At 41.6% G+C, this 24,019-nt stretch overlaps 2 protein-coding genes across 5 annotated transcripts; both read right to left on the minus strand.

Moving 5' to 3' along the window:
* Window positions 1-1,319: 1,319 nt before the first annotated feature.
* Window positions 1,320-5,674, minus strand: psma6a (proteasome 20S subunit alpha 6a). The gene is made up of 7 exons (XM_042072131.1): window positions 5,491-5,674; window positions 5,071-5,165; window positions 4,751-4,832; window positions 4,510-4,665; window positions 3,927-4,105; window positions 2,082-2,176; window positions 1,320-1,598 (listed from the first exon to the last, which is right to left on the minus strand). The coding sequence occupies exons 1-7, from the start codon at window positions 5,564-5,566 to the stop codon at window positions 1,541-1,543; spliced, it is 741 nt and encodes a 246-aa protein (XP_041928065.1). The 5' UTR covers window positions 5,567-5,674; the 3' UTR covers window positions 1,320-1,540.
* Window positions 5,675-6,116: 442 nt separating this feature from the next.
* Window positions 6,117-24,014, minus strand: LOC121692999 (protein only RNase P catalytic subunit). 4 transcript variants are annotated; one of them, XM_042072122.1, is made up of 7 exons: window positions 23,959-24,008; window positions 22,489-22,536; window positions 21,945-22,077; window positions 15,919-16,026; window positions 11,730-11,878; window positions 11,316-11,511; window positions 6,117-6,321 (listed from the first exon to the last, which is right to left on the minus strand). In XM_042072122.1, exons 1-7 carry the CDS (start codon window positions 23,979-23,981, stop codon window positions 6,190-6,192), a joined length of 789 nt encoding a protein of 262 aa, XP_041928056.1. In that variant the 5' UTR covers window positions 23,982-24,008; the 3' UTR covers window positions 6,117-6,189. The 4 variants fall into 4 exon arrangements, 3 of the variants coding, with proteins under 3 accessions (XP_041928056.1, XP_041928053.1, XP_041928055.1); XM_042072119.1 differs by having other exon boundaries at window positions 22,631-24,007; XM_042072121.1 differs by lacking the exon at window positions 15,919-16,026 and having other exon boundaries at window positions 22,631-24,007.
* Between the last annotated feature and the right edge of the window lie 5 nt (window positions 24,015-24,019).

Raw genomic sequence — 24,019 nt, forward strand, 5'->3', positions numbered from 1 at the left:
CCTCTTCCAGTAAGTAGAGCACAAAAGGTGTGCGTGCGGTTTTCCCCATTTGAATAGCAACCTGAAAGTGCTGTAGGGGGCTCTACCTCCGGCTGCACTTGACTCGCCAGCCCGGATGAGACGCCAGGGCGATTCTGCCATTGTTGTTTGCTTTTAAGTGGTTTGGGAGCCTGCAGTCCCCATGAAAGGATGTGATGCAAATGATGCAGTCATAACCTGAGAGCAGCACCTCACCTCAGAGGAGACCTGGAGCAGCCAGGGACAGGTCGAGGGACTCGGGACCCATTGGGGGGGGGGGGGGTGCATAAAGAGTGCAGTGATTCAGCGACATCCGAGAAATGACGGGGTTCGGCACTTCGGAAAATCCAAACCCCCACACACATACCTCGAGTACCTTGACATTAGGTTTGGACAGGGCCAGTCTACCTTCTTTAGATAGTGTGAGAGATAGAGAGAAAGAGGGAGAGTGAGAGTGCCTCTCCATGCAAATGAAGGCCGTGTTGTTGAAGTCACTCCAGGAGTGGTGCGGTCTGTGTTTTACATGTGAAGAGCTCTTTTACTCTTGCTGTACAGGCCATGAGGGAGGTAACCGTGCAGTGGCATGCAAAACTTTGGGCACCCCGTGTCAAAATCTCTGTTACTGTAAAGAGTTAACAGATCTCCTCTGGTCCCCCGAAGGTACAAAGTTAGTGTGCTATTTTTTTTTTTTTTTGTACAATTTTCAGGTTGAAAGAAAGGGGAAAGGAGTGCCATGCAAAAAAAATGGGCACAAGATTTCAGTTCTCAGATAACTTGATGACCCAAGACAGGACTGGACGCCTTTTGCAAGGCAAAATGGGGGCGAAATCCCCTACACAATAATTCACAAAGTACAAAAGCATTTGCAAGCTCGGATACTTGCCAAAGGGGCCGTTACTAAATATTGACCATGCAGAGTGCCCAAATCTATGCCTCAGGCAATCACCCTTCTTTTGAAATGGTAAAAGACGAGAAAATGATCTTGCTTTTATTTTATAAGAATTATATGATATTTAAGAAATGTGTTTAAATGTATATGCCTTTTGGAAAGCAGGTCCATTTTTACCTGCTTATATTCACAGTAACGGAAATTTTGACCGGTGGTGTCCTTTTGCATGCGAATGTACTACCGAACGGCTTTGCTACTGTAGATACATTACAGCATGAGATAGTGGTAGTGTTAGTACTGTTGTTTAATGTAATAATGCACAGACACCCCCTCCCCCCCTCCACACACACTCACACTTGAAAAAGTAGTGCTGATAAATTCCGACATCACTCCAGCTCTGACAAAAGGCAACTTTTTTTTTTCTTCAAAAAAGTATTTATTGAACCAGAAATTGAAAAAGCTAAATAAACAGCAAAAAGGGGGTTGCCTGACTGATCCATGCAAAAGCAGCCAGCTGTGTGTTGTAGTGCTTCCTGGGCTGGGACAAGGACGGGGGGGGGGGGGCTGCTGCACTGCTCAGGTATGAGCTTAGCGCAGCACAAACTCGCAAATACGTCAGTGGTCAGGGCCTCTTCAATCCCTCTCAGACAGGGATACAAGATGGGTGTCGATCTCTGCCTCAGTAAGAATCCTGACCAGGAAAAAAACACACACACAAACACACACACACACACCAACATGGGGTAGAAACCACAAACATATTGACAGAATTTATTGCTGCTGACTTCACTATTTGAGATAACTAGGAAAACTGAATCTGCATTGAACCAGGCAGCAGGCATTCTGAACCATCACTGCACCTCTAGCAGCTGCAGCAGCGTGTGTGAAACATAATTTGTCCTATTAAAACCTGATATCATTTCTCCTTTGCATTCATTAGCCTACACCTGAGCCTTTCCTGTCAGCCAAGCTCTTGCATTGCACTGTGCACCCAGACTTCCTGTTTTCTTTGAGAGAGAGAGAGAGAGAGAGAGAGAGAGAGAGAGAGAGAGAGAGAGAGAGAGAGAGAGAGAGAGAGAGAGAGAGAGAAAAAGAGAGAGAGAGAGAGAGAGAGAGAGAGAGCGAGCGCTTTCATGTGCCTTTACACCATAACACAGTTCCCACGGTAACCCACCTGTATTTGGGCTGATCCTTTGTGATGACACCGATTTCGATCTCTGACGGCTTGAAGTCGATTGAGAGCACCGTGGACAGACACGTTATTGCCGTCTGCAGAAGGACAAAGATGTCAACAGTCATACAGAGAGAGCCACCGAGAGAAGAGAGAAGAGAGAATAGAGGAGCACACATCATGCACAATGAGCTGGCAAGCAAATCCCAGGTTAACCCAAAACCAGATGCTTATTCCGGATCTGAATCAATTACTGCTGCTGGTCCATTCATTTCACTTATAGTCATAAAGTAAAGAAACTATAACTTAATGAATTACTGGTACTTGTTAAAATCACTATTCCGGGAACAGTGGCCTTGCACGTGCATGTTGCACATGCGCAATGAGACATTTCTACAAATGACGAGACTATAAATTATGCTTTCTGTCTATCAAAACAGTAACCACGTGTTCCTGAGCACCAAGGCCATCAATTTATCCTCAATGTATCTTTATTTGTACATATAATACAGGATGGACACATACACACAGCACATAAAGGAACTACCTGGCCTTAATATTAGGGCTGAAACGATTCATCGAGTTACTCGAATAACTCGATTACAAAAATCACTCGAGGCAAAAACCCTGCCTCGAAGCCTCGTTAAATTTCTATGACGCGCACTATACGCGCAGGGATCTGATTGTTCCACACGGACCGTTGTTCAGGAAGCACACCACTAGCGCGTGAATCGTACATTCTGAATTTAGCTGGCGCGATGGCGGAGACGGAGTCAATATATCCATAAATGGCAGAGAATGTCTAAAGTTTTCAAGTAAAGTTTTGGGATCATTACATACTCAAAAAGGAAAAGAACAAGCATCTGAACCTAAATATCCACTCCATGCTGTTTCACCAAGCGTCAATAAAGTAGGCTAGGCTATTTATCAATCTATCTAGCCTATCTATCATCTATCTACGTAGCCTATAGCCTACATTGATGTTGGCTGATTTTAAAAACATACTGTATTTGTAGCGATGTCATGATATCATTTCATAATTCAGAAAAATAATATCATTTCAACATTAATAGACTAGCTGGGAGGAACTGTAGCGCAGCAAGGGCCTAGGTTCAAATCCAGCCTGAGGTCATTTATAAAACCCGCTGCATTTCATCTTCACTACCCTATGAAAAATGTAAAATCCCTGAAATAATGGCATTAAAATACTACCCTTTTTAAAACACTTACAAAAACTACATCAGAATAGAAATCACCCATAGTGTGAGCACCATCAAGTAAAAAGCCTCATTTTACATTGACGCATTGATGTTCATGCTGTGCTTTGTAGTCAGTCTGGTTCTGACCAATATCTGTGTCAATAGAATTGCACATCATGCCGTGACAATACAATCTATAGTGTACAACAGCATTATTTTTTCAAATGTAAATGCTCAGTTACTGAATGGGGCCTCTTGGGGTTTTGGTGTGAATGTTTGAGTATAATCATAGGAAGAGGTATGCTGAAAGCCACTATTACGCAAAAACCTGACACATTATTTCCATTATGTAACACTTGACACTTTCTAGGACATCTGTGAAATGTTGCTGACTTTCACATTCGTGGATTTTGTATGTGTCAGAACAGAGTACTTTCCAGTGATTTCAAACAGCATGAAAACCCAGCAGAAGAGTATGAAATATCAACCTTTTTTGAGGCTAATGGTAAAATGGAGCAGTAAGTTTATCCTCCTCCAAACTTTTTTGAGGTCTTATCTGGCCTACACTCCCCAAACTCACAAAGTTCACATTGGGTTGTAGTTTGACCTCTGACAGAAACATATAAAACACACACACACACACACCCACCTCAACTGTCTGCTCGTAAGTCCAATCCAGTTTCTTTTTGACTTTCTTCTCCAGGAAGCTGGTGGCTTCTGTCTGCTTGACACCGGCTGCCGTGGCCTTAAAGCCGCAGTAGTAACCCGCAGGGTCACACTTGTACAGCTGAGGCCCCAGCTCCTCATCCATACCGATGACAATCATACCTGGACAACACCAGCCACAGTGTCACTACATGACCACATTTTTGACAAACAGCCTATAGGAGCTATGACTGTAGCAATGTGCTGACTGAACTTGACAATGCTTTGTTATTCTGTAGGCAATACAATTTTGACAGTGTAAAACCAGATGCCTTCAAAATGAATATGAAATGAATACATATAGGAGTTGGAGATAATACAGTGAGTGAGCAAGCTCACATTCACACATCATTTAGGAAGGACGACTTAAAAACAATGAACAGGAGTGCAGTCAAAATCATTCACTTGTGATGTCTGTTTATACTAGTAGTCATCCTGTAAAGAGAGTGATGAGTAGATAAGCCACAGCCCATGCCAGTCATGATAGTTTATGCTTCATCACACGGCCTTAACTGCCTGCTACTTACAGCAGCCAAGCGGCCTCATCTCAGCGTTCTGCGTGTACACTTGAGAGATGTCTGCAATCCGCTTGCACAGCATGTCCACGGGGATCTCGTAGCCATACTTGTACTGCCAGTTAGCTGCCTCATAACGGGCCCTCTGCACCTGGGATCTGCTGTCGGCTTGGGGAAGACATATGATTGAGCAGGGAAGAAGCTGCCTATTATGGTCCGAATATATGTTAAATGGCCATTCACTTGTGCTAACCTGTCATTCCGGACATTACGCAGCCGATGCTTTCTGTGATTCTGAACAAGTGGGTGACAGTAGAGGAATCGAGGAGCTTGTCCTGAGTGAGTGAGTGAGAGAGAGAGGGAGAGAGATGTGTTTACACACAACACAACACAACGTGCGGTCTATAAATCATATTTTCCCTTTCCCCCACTAAACAGTGACCTCATGACAGTCAAGTAGCGTTAAGGAATTGAGTGCACCTCCAAGTTAAGTAAAGTCGGCATGAGGTAGTAACGTTAATGTTTGGTATGGCCTTGTTTAAGCATCCTCGAGAAGATAGATAGATAACTTACCGGGACTTTTTTCTGCGTGATGATAACTGCACAGTCTTTACCCCGAACAGCAACTGATGTAAGGCCACCTTGATTGATGGCTTTAAATGCATATTCTGTACATGTATAGACAGTGGTTACAATCACCGCACTCACTGTCTCACCAATGACTATGTTGGCTAACGTGAGGTAACGTAGCTAACAAACGTAGCCAAAGTACTTAACCAGAGCAGACAACAGTGTAATAATGACTTGTAAGTTGAGAAACAAATAACAAAAGCACACATTCTATAATATTCTGAAAACAACGCATGCTGCCTTCAAGGAGTGAAAAGTTTCGCAGAGAAAGACAGTTCTGGTAGAATGACAGAGCACTTAACATTGGCTAGCTTGCTAACTAGCAAGCCCAGGTTCTACAAAGAAGTGAAATTCAATACTGACCGACTTGATATAACCGGCCCTCCGGTGAGAATATGGTAATGTGACGGTCGAACCCTGCACTTGATCCACGGGACATGTTGTCGAGCAGTCTAAGGAAACCGTAACTTTAAGGGAAAATACAGGAATTTGTAAACACTGCCCAACCGAAAGTAAAATTCCCGGAAGTAGTATCAAACTGTAGATTCCAAATCCGGGTCACATGTTGAAGACTCTCATATGTTTATTTTTGTTTTAAATTATTAATTGAAGTGAGTTGAGTTAGTTTGTCCAAAGCTGAACATATCAAACGACCACAAAAGTGCAGTGCGTCCGGAAGATAAAAAGCCACCAATGGAAAAAAAAAATGTAATCTGATGTATTCAACCTGAGCCTAGGCATTTGTCTCTGGGATGCGTTTCCCCAGAGCCCATATTAGACATTCTCTGGTTTCCTGTTAGCAACTTATGGTTTTGGGTAACGCACCCCTGGCTGAGTCTTTGAGTCTTAACATCTTTTAAGACTTCTTTCTTCTTTGCTCCGTGACACCATTTTCCTACCAGATATTAACACTATCCAACAATTTATCAGAATTATTTTACAGCATAGTAATAGATATGTTTGTATAAAGTCAAAGAAAAGATGGCAGGTGGAAAAACAAACTAGACTTTATTGTAGTAATACACAAGAAGGCAACACAAAACATTAACTACAGAGCATTTGTCAATTTAATCTGGTAAGGCACAACCACTTCTGGGGAACTTCATATGTACTTCTCTCTGTACCTTCTTCGTCAAAGGGTATATGCCAGGTGTTTGCACTGGTCTGAGCGATGGTGTCATAACTCTGTATTTTCTGTAAAAATAAATAAATAAGCATAAGATTATCAGTTGATTTAAAAAAAAAATGTGTAATGAGGTCCATAGATGACTGCCATATTTGTTTCAATATAATCAATAACGATACTAAACCAAATATTGTGTTTTGTATCTAGTTAAATATGTTATGTGATTGTGCCTGACAGTTTCAGCTTCTCATATACTAGAGGGAGAGCAGTTAGCTAACAAACGTTCAGAAAAAGTCCTGTTGGCAAATTTGAGGAAAAGTCAGTAAAGGGGCTATTTCACACAATTTGAGGGTGCTGAATTCAAATATTTTGTTTACCAAGCTCAATTTTGAGTTTTAAGCTTGCTAATTAGTAATTCACATACTTTTTGGTTTTGCCATCAGATATCATAGGACTAATTAATAAACTCTTTATGTATCAGATATGTTGTAGGACAGGACAGGAATTACCCCAATGACCCTCAAGTAGCAAATGAAAATAAGCTAAAATTAAAATATAAATTAAAATAATAGCTAAAATTCAGTATGACGTTTAGAAACAAAATAGATTCCTTGATAATTAATTGATAGAATAGTAGGTGACTGCTCATTTTTCTGTAGAAAGTACTTTGTCACTAACTATTATGAACAGTTGTCAGTCTTTACAGAGGATTTACACAGTAACTTAACTAGGCGACTGTGCTTGCCTAGTTAAAATATCTCACTGGTGCTCTTTTCTATCATTCAAATTCCAGCCATGCAGAAAAATGGAAGAGTGCATGTTTGAGGAGTGCTGAAGAGTGCTATGGAGACTGCATTATTTGCAAACAATTTAGACAAGATATCCTTTATAGTGCAACAAAAAGAAACATTCTCCAGCTCATCATTACTGCATATGATGCTGAAAGGGAAGTGGACCTAGGACAAATCCTCAGCTATGAACTGATTAATGTCCCTGCACTGTAACTATTACAGATAGTGATGGTTATTGGTGAAGTGGAAATAAGTCTATCCTCACTCAAGTGCTGTCTAGCAATGTGGAATGTCCAGTAGTGATCACTGCAAAAACTGCATTCAACACTGGTAATAGATGCTCAAGATCTAGTTACGTCTTTAGGACACCCATCTGACTGCAGCACATTTAAGAAGTATGCAGGAAAGTTTGTAAGAAACTTTTGTATTGTTATCTGGTATTTGTTATGTGGTAGCAAATTATGTTAACTATCAAAAAAATAGATCTAATGTAGGAATGCACACAGATATTGCAGTAGGCCTATCTGATTAAGACCTAAGTGGTTGAAACGTACTTATTAAATTACACTGGGAGCAAAGAAGACTATCTTCACTTTTTTCCCTTTGCAACTGTCAAAGAAATCCCATAAACACAGGATGGCCTAGGATAGCCTACATCAGATGGCCTAAAGATTAGGCTCCTCGGCATAGCATTAAGTGATTTGCATGCAGTAATTTGAACTGACCTTGATCTTGCTTAATTTGGCTATTTAAAGGTGCCATGTGTAAGAATTGAGGTAAGAATATCCAAAAAATGAGCACATCAAAAGAATGATAAGAAATAAGGGTGATAATGTCATTAAAAAAATGACAAGGTATAGTGCTGCAGAGATATCAACCTGAATTAGCATGCTAAATTACTAGCCACAGCCCGACAGGTGTCATAATACCAGTTTCGGCCATGGGAGGCGGTATGCGGGCAACATAACCGCCAGCCAAACTGCAATACACGTTTCTTGGCTGTTACTCTAGGGTAGACCAACTCACTTTCTGGAGGTATACTGCCCCCATCTTTTATGGAATGTGGAGTATGTATTGATTTTTGGCGGACATTACACATGGCGCCTTTAAAGGTAATTTACCATATTTTCCAGACTATAAGTCGCACTTTTTTTCATAGTTTGGCTGGTCCTGCGACTTATGGTCAGGTGCGACTTATATATGAAAAAAATTATATAATTGAACATGTTTTTAAATGTTAATTTATATGAACAGACATGAACCCTACATGAAACATTAGCGTCTACAGCCTTGAGAGAACCTCTCAAATGCACAAGTCCTGTGCACTTTCAGTCAGAGATTAGTGCTTGCGCTATGACTGAAACACACGTGCATACTTAAATGCTCAAATTATGGCCGGGATTCTATTTATAGCCGGGCCTCAGATTCGGACAAATAAAAGCCAGTATAATTTTGCTTCAATTTAACTCATAAAAGAGCTCTTCTTAATAATGTAAATTGTTGGTTGGTTTAATATTGTTGCCAATGAAAAAGTCATCATCCTACACCATGAGTCTCCAACACGTTGCTCTCAAGCTACCAGTCACGCACGCAGCCCCTTTCTGAGCTAGAGGCTGAAGCAATAACCTACATTTAAACACAATTGTTGCTGCCAGGTATCAGCCTACGAATTTTATATAAAAAAAAAGTAAATCATGCATAATTTATAAAATAATTAAATTTAGTCTATCTTAGACCTCTTTGGCTATATGGAATAAGGTTTCCCTTGCAGCACAGCACACGTTCCATGAATGAATGAAAGCGGATGCCTTATCTCGCAATAAGCGGATGGAAATCCCGACACTCTTTCATACATGAAACGTAATGAACCATTGCCATTGATAGCCTACCGGTATGCCGGTAAAACGCAAGAAATAAAGGCCTATAGCTGACTCGAATAGCTTACAAGCCATGGTCCAAATAAAGGTGCTGTGCTTTGACATAATAGGATTTACGATAGTCTGTCCCCTAAACATTCCTCACCCGTTATCTAGACATGCATGAAAACATTTGAAAACAAAACTAATTATCTTTCACGTGAATATGCACAGAAAGTGAAAGTAGGCCTACTATGCTCTCCGTGTCTGTAGCTGTCTGTTCACGTCCGCAATCGATTATAACGTTCCTCAAATGGAGAACACATCCATGTTCTCTCGCGTTATATTATATGCTGTCATGCATCTGTGTTTGCAAAATTCCTGACGGTTACTGATCGCTAAACATTTGTTTTCCTTTCCTGTCGATAGCGGTTGGTGTAGAAGCACCTAGGCTAGGCTATAATTTGACTTTAGCGGTGACAAATCCTGCTGAGAGAGAGAGAGAGAGAGAGAGAGAGAGAGAGAGAGGCACCTCCAAAGTGGTCCTGCGCGCGCGCGTGTGTGTGTGTCTCTGTATGGGGTTCAATTGAAGTCAGAGTTGGTCCGTCCAGTCAATAGTCCCGCAATCAGGCCGCTCCATTATTAGATTAACGTCAGACAGCGCTATAAAATGTGTGGGAATTTCTCGTGGCTAGAGTTGCGGGACTTTTATTAGTATGCTCAATACTTAGTAATAATTTATGCGCAATACCCTGTAATCCCGCGCTGAAATTTAGGCCCTGGTTTGCATCTTTTTTTCTCACGCTCCCTCGGAGGTGGCCAGCGAGCATTTTTTCTGTTGCCAGCTTGTGGCAAAATATCGTCCAACATGCTTGATTGCATCGCATTCTCCACATTTTTAGCTAAATTTTCATGTATCATATAAGCATTTTTGTTCAGTGAATCTTTTGTAAATTGCTTTACAATTACCATCGAGCCTATAGGCCTATCGCCTGGCTTGCTTCAGTCACGTCTAAAACTGCATCTTTTTCTCTCTCATGAGCATTTAATCTGCTGCCAATTTTTTGCTTTGCAATTACCTTGCTCTCCTCTTTGCTGCCTTCACTCCTTCGTCTTCATTAACGTTAATCTTTTTGGCCTCAATAATCCAGTTACATAGTCTCTGTTTTTGGATTTTGTGAAATACTTTTCTAAATAAATGCGACTTATAGTCCAGTGCGACTTATATATGTTTATTTCCTGTTCATGACGCATTTTTTGACTGATGCGACTTATACTCAGGAGCGACTTATAGTCCGGAAAATACGGTATTGCCAAAACACCACACAATATAAATGAGCTATAACAAACAATAAAGGACTTAATCACACACAAACTACTATTTTACTGACTACAAAAATAATTGTGTAGGAAGTTTAGAAGTTTAAAACCCAGAATTGACCAAAAGTGCACCAAATTCAACACAAATGACTCAATACACTTGGAGGAGGCCTGTGTCCTTTCTTTTCCAGATATTTTAGGATTTGGATATCGTTTCAGTATCGAGTATCAAGATATTTATGGCAGGTATTGTATCAAGTCATAATTTTGGTATCGCGACAACACTATGCCAGAGCCACTCTGTTTTCTAGATGTCGAGGATCGGAGGCTCTACCACCAACAAGTGATGCTGCTCAATGGCATATTAGAAGAGCACATTATCAAGCTCTAGTATGGAGGCAAGCACACATACCAAATCCAGTGTTACTAGAAGTAAAATGTTTTTTACTTGTCGGTTGTTGCTGATGGTAGATGCAGTTCTGCATTAGGCTTATTCCCGCTATCTAAGTTCATATGTACTGTAGGATATATTCTTGAAGGTTATCTGTGCAACTTGTTATTGTGATGAAATGCATTAAACACCACATGAGTGACTCACTATGTTAGCAATAAAAATATGGTTGTGTTTTGATTAGAATTTCCGAGTTTATTACATGTTAACTGTAATCATGTTCCCATTAAATATGTTAATAAACTATAGTATGGCTTCTTTAATGCTCAAACATGTATTTAGAGAACACTTTTATTTGGTTTTAGTGATTACTTTTGAAATCAACCCAATTTAGGGAAAAATAAGCAAAGAAAATCGCTATTTTATGTTAAAATGCTGATTATGCGGCTTAGAACTCAGAATTGAGCTTGGCAAACAACATATTCAGAATCAGCACCCTCAAATTAGGTGAGAAGGGTGGTTTACCAACTTTTCCTCAAATTTGCCGTCAGAAGTTCTCTTCTGTGAAGCTGCTCTCCCTCTATAAGAACTAAATGCTAAACAAGACAACAACACAACATTATGTCTGTGTTTATATTAACGTTATGGATTGTGGATGATTAATGACTGCTTTGATTTTCACACATAAAGGTATGACCTCTCACCCGAAAGCGGACCTTCTTCCCAGGAACAAAGTTGTAGAGGACCAATTGGTGTCCACGCTGCCACTTGAAGAAGAGCTGCCTGGTTCGCCCACTGGACAGACAGGCCTTGTGGTCCCGCATGAGGTCACGGCTCACAAAGTTACAGTGGTTACCAGAGTGCAGTGCCGCATAGAGGAGGAATGGGTCATCTTCAGATCTGTTAACAAAAAGGGAAGGACAATGAATCAGTTTTTTCTTTTGTGTAGAAAAATGAATAAATAAATAAACCTATGCCCTTTCTAGTGAATTATCTCCACCCTCAACTATTGTAAATGTCCCCCAGCATCCGGTAAGTTATGCGAGCAGTGGGCTTTTGTACGCTCATGTGACGTAAAACAAACAACAGAGGAAGCTGGCACAACCAACTGCACTCACATATTCTCGGTGAAGAAGCAGTGCGCCTTTTGCTGAATTTGGTTCATGTGGTGGCGATTCCAACTCTGGGTGGAAAACAACATATGCTTCCTGCCCAGTACCAGGATAGAGAGACCTTGCTGATTTAACTCCGAGACCACAGCCAACAGCTGTAGGGAGACATACAAAAACAAACTGTGACGCACGTGCCATAGTAAAACCGCTCTCATGCAGAGGTTAGAAAAGATCTGATTGGCATACAAACTGCTTTCAGTGGCTCACAAATTGTGGTGTTTGGAAGGTCATGTGACACAGTATTTTTGTCTTTTGGCTGTGGCATTTCACTGGAAGAAAAAAAATGTTAAAACTCATAGTCAAAACGCTACAGCTACAAGAGATCAGCAGTTTTAACTGAAGGCCACTTATTTAGACTGCCGTAGTAGGTAACTAGTGAATGAGTATAATAATCACAGACATGCCCAGAGAATACATTGCATAATTTATGACAGTTTGTAACATCATTCATAGGAAACTACACCTTTTGCATGGAAAAACAATATACAACACTCAAAAATATCTGGACACAATCATATGAGCACTATTACTTAATTTATAGATGTTTATTCATATGAAAAAGTAACTTCTACTAAGTAAAAACAAAGCTCTTTGAAGTTACCCCCCACCCACACACAATGTAATTTTACCATGTTACCAAAGGTTTTACAGTTATTCTGCATGAGACAGTGAGAGACAACAAGAGGAAAGATGGACTTTTTAATGAATGAGTGTCTGAGAACCTCCCTAAGTCTTGTCTGTCAGTGGTGTCTGGGAGGAATTTCCCTTTGTATGCAGTCTTTAGTATCAAATCAGTAGGGGGTTGGGGTGCCACAGCAGCCACACAACAAATCAGATGCAAGGACACTATTCATAATCTTTGTTTTAGCCCACCCCATCATAGAGATCGCAGGGAGTTTCCCGTCTCTCCAGATGCGGAGTAGTCTCTTTCTGTGACACAACAAATAGGCGGAGCTATAGTTGGAGGAAATGCTTTGTTTGGGGTGGGCTGGTAAATTTAGCAACCACTTCATTTCCATCACGGCACATCTTAATAGTATGTCAAGAATTCAGAGCTGGTAGAAATAAACTCATGGCCATTTTCTTTAATTGCTAATTACAATGACACGGCTAAGTCCTAATGGAATTTTTTCGGTACAACCTGTTGCACAAGAACACTGTGACGATAATGTAAATAAATGAGGTGTGCTGTCTGAACACAGTCTTCCTGTTCATTTTAATTTTAATACCGGTATTTTTGTGAAGTGTAACTTCCAAGAATTTCACCGTACCGTATCCTGTAAATGTCCCGTAAGTTAAAGTGCAGGAACACTTTTTATCGCATGTGACAATCCCTGATGATAACAAGGATGATTACAATATAATAACCTACATCACCCATGAGGTTATGACTGTTATTAATTGGAAGAGAAAACGGATTTAAGTGGAAAAGAGAGGAAAGTTGTGTCATTTAACTATGTTTTTTAACTATGTATAATTTTATTCTGTGATTGTAAAATGTTGGCAACCCTCACACCGGCCCTTTTTCTAGGGAACCAACAGTCAGTAAGGAGTGACTTCCGAACAAATCCTGTTTCCTCAAGAAGGAAGTGCTGCTGGAGCGGCATGGCAGGTGTACACGTCTTTTCTGCTGAATCACACAGACGGAAATGAGTGGCCCACATCAGCCAGGTGGAAGGCGGCAAGATTCACCGAGAAGCAAAGATTCACCGAGGCCGCTGACTGACCTCCCAGGAGCCTTGACACCCGGAGCTCACACCACAATCACGACCAGTCAGACCCCAACCCCCCCCCCCCCCGTACCTCCTCTCTGCAAACAATGAGTCGGGAGTTTTTTCGCCTTTCCTGCTCGTCATTCCTGCATGAATAAAGGCGGGCTGCTGCTCATGTGATGCCAGTGACTGTGTCTAGTCACGGGCTGAGTTGTACGGAGAATTTAGTTTGAATTATATCTGTGTGTGTCTAAGCAGGCGGATTCCACAGATTTCTTTTTTAATAGACCAAGATAAGATATGTAGGATAATTCAGAATTCAAAACACACACACACACACACACACACACACACAAGCACACACGTTTACCAACCCAAGAGTAAAGGTTCAAATTAACTTCCAATCCACTCATCTCAAACACACTAAAGTAAAAAATACCACCATATAATAACAAGTGAAATATAGCCTATTAACCATTGATTTTCTTCAAACTTGTGCTTTTGAACAAGTTGACTGAATGGGGGACACTTTCAGACCCTGGCTGGGTGTGCAGACACGTGGGAGGATCTGAGAGAGGGGCCAGGCGGGGAGGAGATTAGTGTGTCCCGCAACAGAACGTGGAGAAAAAGAGACGGCCGCAAATAAACTCTGCCGCGGAGGCCGTTATTTCACTGCCACCAAAGTTACTGAAGTTAGTCATATCATACAAAACCAGAAAATCCCCCCTCGCTATCACAAATGGAGAGGTCTGGCTGACTCCATGTGCAAGCGTAGCAGAGCCCTGCAGAGGGTGTGTGTGTGTGTGTGTGTGTGTGTGCATGAAGGCTGTCCTTCACTATGTTTAAGCTTGTGAGATAGCAATATTGGTAGCACATGTTTAACAGATGCATAGTTCCCTTTTCCTATCTGGTCACTGTAAACTGCCCATCCATTGGTGACACACAGGACAGGACTGGGGAAAAACAACAGTGTGACCTCGGTCAACGTGTCACTGAGGGGGGAAGTGAGACTAACTGAAACAGACACATCCTGATGAAGGGCTGTGATCAAAGCCCAAAACCACAAGCACTTGTCAGATAATCATCAACGACCAGAGGCAAAAGACAGACCAGACCAAATCATAACAACTACCAGTCTGTCTACTCAACAGTCCTTGAATGTAACTATGAAAGATCTTAGGTGCCTCCAAGGTAGTTTACTATGGTAAGATAATTATCATCACAAGTGTGACTGTTTGTGTGAGTAGTGCTTCAGTTTGGCACCATGGAGGAAACATGACCACTATTATTGTGGTTTTTGAATTATAGCATATGCACAAACGTCAGGTACATAGTTTGGGATCTAATCTCATAGCACTTCTCAGATATGTAAGCAAACATTGTTTATCTAGAATTTGTGGACGGCCTGTTCTGACCTCCGCAGTGCTGTTGAAGTGCTGCCTGATTTCCATGTACCATTGATAAAAGGCTCCTGCCAAGAACTGCGCTGCAGGCTGCCAATGTGGGTAAAAGAGAGGGGGAAGAGAACTAAAAATACCTGCTCCTTTATGGCCAAAGTCCTCTTTGGGAAGGATTTAACTGAAGAAAAAAGCTGATGCAAAACAGCTGTAGTTCAAAGGAAAGCATGGCTCTGAAAAGGGCTCTATAGGATTTGTCTGTTTCCATTTCTCTCTCTCTCTCTCTCTCTCTCTCTCTCTCTCACCTCTGCGGCTCCTCTCCTTGTGAGGGCAAGTGTAACACCGCAGCTGGCGGGCACGTGTGATCATGTCACAGGTATGATTCTTCACACTCAGCCACTCACTATGCATCTGGGGTGTTAAAAAAGTGGGCTTGTGCTTTCTCACAGCGGACATTTTATTGTAGCCCCCTGATGCGAAACTATTTGAATATCAGGTGTTCCCCACCCATTGAAATGTGAAAGGTCTTGGTCTTGAAAGCGGGTGGGCTGTCACAGTGGTCTTGTGAGGGATCTTCAGCAGAGTGGAAAATGTGAGTGTCTAGGGGGTTAATTTCAGCGCTGCGTCTCTTAACCACAGACTGCAAAGGCCTGCAGTCGTGCTCTACATTGCCTCTTGGTGGCCACCTCAAATAACAATCTCAGACTTACCTGAGAACAGCTTCAAGAAGTAAAAACCTAATTTAATCAGCTTCCATATCAATTCTCTAAAGATCATAGTTAAATTCCAGCTCAGACATAGTTTGATCTTTTCCAAAAAATCTCTGATACTAAGTAAGTATCTATTTTTCCACGGCTTATTTTGGCTAAACAATTAGTCATGTGTCTGCACACTCCCAAGTTAATATTTAAGTTCCATCTGTCAAGCCAATGAGTAACCCTGTTTCCTCAGCCTTACTCAAGGCCTAGTCCAAACAGACTAAACAGCTGGAAAGCGAAAACCATTGAGGAAGGAGTCATGGCGTACCGTCTGAGACTGGCTCACTCTACCCAGGCTGTGGGCCACGTTGAGTCCGTCGATCACCACATCAAACGGTGGCCGCTTACTGACGAAGTGCTTGAAACTCTCCAGCTCCTGTGTGAAACACAGAGATAATCTATTAGGGTCTTTGACTAAATCACTGGTCATAGACGATGAGGTCGGACCTTTATTTCAAGACCTGCAGAGATGTCTAGGGACGACATTGAAATTCTGGAGATTAATAGCAAGGGCAAGATGCTTACATGACGCTCTAAGACTTGTAATCAACTTGTGAAGAGCACCCAAGAACACTTCCTCTATACAAGGAAATACACTTGCTCTATACAATCCTTCCTTACAGTTCAGCAAAATTTCAAAATGGTCTCCAGAGCTCACTGAAGCACTGTTATACAGGTCAAGCCACACGAGACCACTGCATAATAATCACAGGAGTTGACCCAGTTATGTTTCTGTGCTCGTATATTGTTTTATATTGTGTTTTTGTTTTTATGACATAGTTCTTTCTATCTTTGTGACTATGAGACCCGCACAAGAATTCCAGTGCACATGTACTTGTACCTGAGCAAATGGCAAATAAAAGATGAACTAATCTAAGTAGCTACTTCTACTTCTCACAAAACAGAATAACACATTCCGTGCATTTACTAATGCATCTGTTATCTGCACCCAAACAGAATTAAGCAACTGCATACCAGGGTAAGAGTTGTGCAAGATCTGGTATTCCGTTTTTGCACACTGAACATCTGTGTGGTGCAAGTAATTATTTTGGCGCATTTAACTTTATCTACGTATGATGACTAGAGACTTCTAATGCGGGTAAACAATGAGGGAAGTTCTGTGGGAGAAAAACACATACATGCACACACACACACAAATAACAAGATGGGGTCTTCCAGTATGTTGCCACAGAACAGTCTGAACTTCCTTCTTAGCTCTCCTCTTTGTTTTCATTTGAATTGGATCCTGGAATTTCTCCACAAACGTGCCTGGCGGACTTGGCCACAATTGCGTCTGGGGAATTTCCCGCTGGAGTCGCGCCAGCTTGCTCCTTCACCTGGCACGACACACAACACCCCGTCGTGGGGCTGACAGAACCCCCACCCGTGCAGTTTTGAAGAAGTTCGCTGTAGTATCGCTGCTGAAGTGTTTGTTGTTGATCTCGTCTGAGCATTGCATGGGTTCAGAACAGTTTGGTTTTGTTGCTTTAGTGCTGACACAGAGTTTGCAGACCTAGAATTTTTCTAAGAACACAGCAGCGAGAAGAAAGAAACTCTAAAGTTACAACATCACCCATGCTCCTACACACGCACACAGTCAACAAGATATCCCTGAACAACACTGAGTTTTTCATTTTACAAACGTAATAGAAGTTTCCACAAAACCATTTATTGTATGGAGTAATAACAGTACTTCAGTACTTGTGCATGTGTGTGTGTGTGTGTGTGTGTGTGTGTGTGTGTGTGTGTGTGTGTGTGTGTGTGTGCGTCTATGCATGCGGTCGAACATTGGAGCAGAATGTGTCTGTAACATTAACTTACATAGTCATCTTTGAAAGCATGCATAATATGCAGAACAACCAAGCAGATAATAAGCAACCTTTGACAAGAACAAAGAGCGAAGGAGGAAGAGGGAGAGAAAAAGAAAGAGAGATAACAAAGGAGGAAGACAGTTAGAAAAGAAGGCGAACACAAGCTGGGGGAGGGGTGCTGGACATTTGGGGAAATTCCTCTCCACTTGAAAGCGGTGGGGGTGGGGGGTATCAAGGGTTAAGGCTGCCGTTGGAAACAGTATTTAAGGCTGCGGATAAGAAAAGCTGCATATTTTTGGCCGCTGGCTGCAACTGAGCCCGGCTGCCGAATATGTATTCTCATGCAGCACACACACACACGCACACACGCACACACACACACACACACAATGAAGTCAACGTTTTAAAAAGGCATGCTGACCTCAACGTCAGCTGAGCTGCACTGCAGGGCACCAGGTAGTTAGCCTAGCCGGTGTAGAACACAACAACTGACTGGCCGTCAGCGCTGTCATCTATCTGCAGAGCTTGTTGCCATAGCGAGATGAGGCGGAATGAGAACAAAGGCGGCGGGGATTCCCCAGCAGTCAGGAGGTCAGGTGACAGCTGTGCCACTCTGGTGGGGTATACATATGATGTATTTTTACAGCTTGTGTGTGTGTGTGTGTGTGTGTGTGGGGGTGTTTCAGACACATCATGCAGCACTGTCCCCCCCCGGCCCCTCATATTGACTTGCATTGCCCCCTCACTTTCCATACAGTAAAGATAGCGTAAATGTGCTTTCACAAGTGCTGTATTATATCCAGACGGGTTAAAGCATTACTACCCACGCACCATCACAAACACACACAGCTTCAAAACAAGACACCTCTTGTGCACAGCCCCTATTAGTCCTTGTGAGACTATACAACACCTTGCAGCATCTAAACGAAACTGCACCACACCCTGTGAACAAAACAACAAAAACATCCAGCTTAATTATGGGACCATTTCTCAATAGGGTCCTTTCACTGAACCCTTGTTGACCTAAACTTCGCACTCTTAACAGGATATTCTGGCTCAGACTTTCAAACAAAACCTGATGCTAGGATTTAGTGTACCCCTCAACCTCTATTTGCAGTCGTCTCCAAGGAACTTGGAGGTATTATGCAAAGTGTACTGTAAGAGGGGGCAGAGATAGCAGTAAGAAATCACAGGCACCTGGAGATTACTTTACACAAAGACAGTCTTCTCCTCCAGGGGAGAGAGAAATGATCCCATAATGTCTGGATAAACACTAATGCATTTAACCTTCTTTTACAGTATCTAACACTATATCTGCCTTTACTGAAATACCAAGCAAAACACACTGACACACACATAAACACATGATCCCATAATTGCTGGATAAACACTCATGCATTTAGCCTAAATGTACAGTATCTAAATACATGTATTTAGCTAAATAAATAAATAAATAAATAAAGTAAGTATCTAATGCCATATCTGCAATTGTACTACCCTATCCCACCCATAGTGTTCTATTTATTTATAAATGCACATTCTGTAATTCTACTTATACATAGCCATATTCTACTGCTCTTCATACAATTCATCCTGGACTTATTCTTATTACTCACTGTTTCTGCACTGTAATGGTATTGATAGCACTGCACATAGCTGTACATACTGTACATGTTTGTCCATATTCATATTTATTCTGTTTTTCTATAATATATTACTGTTAATACACTGCATAAATCATAAATATATATTATATAGATATATTGTTCTTTACTACTGCTCTTATAATGTTACTGCTAATACATACCTGTACATGTTTTTCATAAATTGTTCATACTACATAGCCATGCACTGTATTCCCATGTATGTACTTGCACTCTGCACAATGACAATAAAGTTGAATCTAATCTAATCTCATCTAATGTAATTAATTGCTGATATTAATCAAGCAAAAACCTCACAAAGACTGACACTGAGGCACATGAATATACTAGAGTTTTGCAGACTCAACACCAGACTTTGTCAGCCTGCACAGTTTGCCGTTTGAATGCAGTCTTGCACCACCGACCTAGACACCCACGGAGAGCATGACAAACAAGCACAAGTGAATCCCCAGACCCAACAACTGCGGGCTCACAGCAACAGGACTCAGGCCCACATTTCTCACGCGCTAATTGTGCAGTGGTGGGTAGGAAAGGTGTTGAGGAGGCGTTGAGGTAGAGTCCACACTCACTCTCTGAGAAAGAGAGAGAGAGGCACACACATGTGCAAACACACAGTTACACATTCACACCCATACTGAGTGCACACACAAATACACACACTCTTATAAAAACACACACACACACACACACACACACACACACACACACACACACACACAGTGGGGACTTTCCAAGGTCACTCATGTGAAAGAGGCTTTGAGGGCTGAAATGTGAAACCCTTTTGTGTGGGCCTATATGAATACTAACACAAAAAGTGCTCAGATCTGCAAGCCCAAGACACAAACACCTTACAAAGGCATATTCTAATACACACCATAACCCAACAAACCAGTCTTTCTGCAAAATAGTAGAAGTCACAGATGTTTAGCATGTCGCATATTAAACATTAACTCGACTTGGCACTAGGAGGTCATGTGTTTCAAACATGTGAGAGATCCTTTAGATATATAAAGGCAATATTGAGATCAATGAAAGCACCTACAACCTGACCATGTGTTTGAACTGAGAAAGACAAAAAAATCCAGTTGAGGATGCAAGGACTTATCCACCTCTGAATAAAACAAAATCCTCTTTCTCAGTGGAGTCAATTGAATCAACCACACAGAACAAGATAAGAGTACACATACAAATGGTGCAGATGGTTCCTCAAATACCCTAAGGCTTAACACAAAAACTCCAACACCCAGCATGCACCCCTTCGGGCTTTGGGTAGTTTGGGCTTGACACTCATAGTTCTTCATTAAACAGGGCCTCCACAAACACATGGAGGTCCATGTGCTGGAAAGCCCCTAAACATGGTCTAAAAGTGGAACCAGACCGGGCCTCTGTCTACAGACCAACTCGAGGCTATTTTCATCAAGAGCACCAGCCGGAGCAGAAGGTGCAGACCCAGCTCCTGTACAAGCATCATATATGAAAAATAGCTTGTCTAATTCAGGAGGGCATCCGAACTGAGACGAAGGCAAAATGGTGCAGCAGGACTACACATGAAGCCCCCTGCTTAGAGACTCTACCACTGCCTGTGGGTATAGAATATTTGCTTCTCTATGGGAGAGAAAAGCCAGGATGTCTACCCATCCATGGTTTCAAACACAAACACACACACACACACACACACCAGATGTGATGAGACTTAATTTTCTCATTTCTACAGTAGCTCAACTCTGGATATCTGTATGACGACCAGAGCAGTGTTTCCCACAGAATTTAATTCTATTTGTGGTGGTAGGTTTGCAGAATTAACTTCAATGCAATATTTTTTTAACAAATTAGCGCAGCGTGGTTATGATGCTAACCAGCTTTAAGCATAATTTAGTACAACCTGGAAAATCATTGTGTGGTGGTCAATGTTGATATAAGTCAATGTATGGGAAACACTGTAGAGGGATATCTGAGACAAAATCTCTCAATACAATACAATACAATACAATACAATACTAATCCAATGTTTGCTTATTTTCTTAGTAGTCTTAAATGTTCACTCATTGCACTTAAAATGAGCAATATGGATTAGTATCTTTCATCAATCAGTAATCCAAATTGCATTTAGAGGACACCCTGGCATTGCACATAATGAACATATTTCCAAGGAAAGATCTATTACATACATTTGTGCATGTATGTATGTATGAATGAAACAATAAGTATTTGTAAAGGTTTAATTGACTATGCCTACTTGACACATTCAGGGAATCCATTTAGTTAGTTCAAGTTAGGTTAGGATGGAATTCAAGACAACACTGCCACCTAGTGGTGATTAAGGAACCTGCAGCTTCATATTTACACATCATAAAATAGCACCCAACCCAGTGTTTCCCCTAGAATTTTTTCCAGCAGCGGTGCTGTTGATCGTAGGCGTGTTTAATTTGGTTCCTTGGTTAACATAATGTAGGCTACGTTTTTTTGCACAAAAATGCGTCTGCTAATAAACTTAAACATGAACACAAACAAGCGTGATCTCCTGTGGAATCCCTGACTGCGCCTTCAACGTTAGCCTACTATTATTTGTTGACATGAAACCTGAACGAACGGCAGCTGTTCCTGAAGTTCACTTGCGTCTATTTTTTTTTAATTAGGCAACTCTTTTTGCAGTGGCGCTTGAATTCCAGCAGCGGCGCTGCGCCGCTGATGAATACATTGTAGGGGAAACACTGCAACCACAACACAAAATATACATTTTAGTTTTAAGTACTGACTTGCATGGACACATGGAGCACATTCTCTTTGGCTTGAGGACAAATAAGGAAGAGGATGCAAACCTCAGGGGTGGTCTTCTTGAAAACGTCTTTGCCCTCGATCACGTTCTTCATGACACTGTCCCTCAGATCAGCATAGTCTTCCTCAGTCAGTTGTATGGACTCCAGGAGAGAGCGACAGCTCTGACACACTCCACTGCCAGACAGAGGACAGAGGTTAAATAGGGTCAAACACCACTAAAGTGATTAGGCTATAGATCGACAAACATAATGTAGAATACAACAACGTAAATGGTATTCTCTAATACGGTGAAAGTAATTATTGCCCGTTCTAGATGACAGCCGATTCATTTAAATACAATCCTGTGTTTCAATTGATGTTAATTTCATGACTTTAGTGTCAAGAAGCACAACAGAATGCTTGTGGTGCTTAATCTCAACATGACTGACCAGCATTTTCCTGTGATGGTGTTAACGGACATTTCAGTGACCAAGTCTGCTCTATGATCTATTCTTTTTTCCTGGATACTTAATATATCCTGAGCTGTGGAGCAGTTCTGAATCCTCTAGGGTGTTTTTGTCCCCCTAGGGTGTATGATATTTTTACCTTGGTTTCACAGTAGAGATCCTGCCAGTCCACTTCTGGTCAGGGCGACTGAGAGGAACATAAATGTGATAAATATGACATTGCATTCAAATATATCAGAAAAAATCTGTTACAATTATGGGATAAATGTAGTCATATTTACCATTCAAACCACTTTCTTATGATGTTAGCCAAAGTCACCTCTGGATATATTTGGTTGTCTCTCATATGCTCTAATATTGACAACAGCTTATCATCGTTTTCGTGGTCAGCTATACCCGCTTCAAACAGATACTTCCAGGTATCCTGGTTAGGAATAATGTCCTTCTCCAAGAGCTGATTATACAGTGTCCAAGCAGTGGCAAAATTGCCATGTTGTACTGCACCGGCAATGACGTCTGAGTAATTTCGAGGAGAGGGCGTGATGATCTTGTTGATGTTCTCAAGAAGAACCAATGCCTCTTCCCAGCGTTCTGTCTTGCTAAAGCCTTTAATCAATAAACTATAAGCACCAGTATCCAGCGTCCGAAACCGACTCTTCATGATGTCGTACACGTCGTACATTTCAGCCCAGTGTCCACCATAGACACACAAAGTGAGGTACCGCAACAGCAATTCATATGCCACCGTACCAGAATCAACAGCAACGTATGCCAGGAGGGATTTAGCAATGTTTATATCTGCACTAGACTTAAATATTCCCCCCATCATTCGAATCTCAAAACGATCGGGTCGCTCGTTATCTTCTTTTAATCTCTTCCACTCTGAAGCTGTGAGAGGTCGGTCTGGTACCTCCAAGTAATTTATTTTCCTACTGTTGTCTGATGGTTCTTCTAAGTCTGATATACCAGCTTTCAATTTCATAAGCACAGCAGTCCGCCTAGCAGTTCCAGCTGCGAAAACCGACTTGGGAAAAGCAGGTTTTTCCTTGATGACAAAGTCTTTTGATTTGAAATCTTTCCTTTTGATGACTCCATGTTTGTTCAGGTCCTTTGTAGAAAATGTACTCAAGCCTCCCAGTTTAAAACACGCCGGCACGTACTTGTGCAAGCCATTCAAACTGTTTCTTGAAAGAACTGGGATAAAATGCTGCAAGCAAACCCTTGTGTTGGGTATCAGCATTGGGCCCATGACCTATCTGAACAATTGCTTTCCGGTAGGCTACTGTAGCTACAACACAATAGCTTCAGTGAGCTCATAAACTGACAGGGCAGTGTCTAACTTATCATTCATACAAAGCTATATTGCATTTACTTGATAAGATAACGTAACAGTCAGATAGCTTCTTTATTTAGCGGTAACGTTACAAGACTGACTAACGTAACGTCCATTCCTCCACAACTTTGAGTAGCAAGCAGCTAACATTAGCTAGTCTAAATACTGCTCCAACACCACTTTGCTAATGTACACAGTGATGCGCTCTAAAACAGCTCCATACAGGTTACAGATTTTAATCTTTAGTGGAACTTGTTATTACAGTAGTTTCCTCACCACAAATTGTCCTGAGAAAGCATGCACGGTTACATTTGGCACTTGTGTGACAGAGACGGTT

The sequence above is a fragment of the Alosa sapidissima genome, chromosome 19 (genome assembly GCF_018492685.1).
Source record: "Alosa sapidissima isolate fAloSap1 chromosome 19, fAloSap1.pri, whole genome shotgun sequence".
Taxonomy (NCBI): Eukaryota; Metazoa; Chordata; class Actinopteri; order Clupeiformes; family Clupeidae; genus Alosa; species Alosa sapidissima.

What these genes read in the sequence shown, in the direction of transcription:
- LOC121692999 (XM_042072119.1), bottom strand. Translation starts at nt 23,598, where the DNA reads ATGGGCCCAATGCTGATACCCAACACAAGGGTTTGCTTGCAGCATTTT. An exon ending in ATAAGAAAGTGGTTTGAATG is followed by an intron (nt 22,537 to 22,630) that starts GTAAATATGACT and finishes TGTTCCTCTCAG; the next exon opens with TCGCCCTGACCAGAAGTGGA. An exon ending in GGAAGAAGGTCCGCTTTCGG is followed by an intron (nt 6,322 to 11,315) that starts GTGAGAGGTCAT and finishes TTATTTTTACAG; the next exon opens with AAAATACAGAGTTATGACAC.
- psma6a (XM_042072131.1), bottom strand. Translation starts at nt 5,566, where the DNA reads ATGTCCCGTGGATCAAGTGCAGGGTTCGACCGTCACATTACCATATTC. An exon ending in GATGAGGCCGCTTGGCTGCT is followed by an intron (nt 4,106 to 4,509) that starts GTAAGTAGCAGG and finishes GGTGTTGTCCAG; the next exon opens with GTATGATTGTCATCGGTATG. An exon ending in AAGGATCAGCCCAAATACAG is followed by an intron (nt 1,599 to 2,081) that starts GTGGGTTACCGT and finishes TTTCCTGGTCAG; the next exon opens with GATTCTTACTGAGGCAGAGA.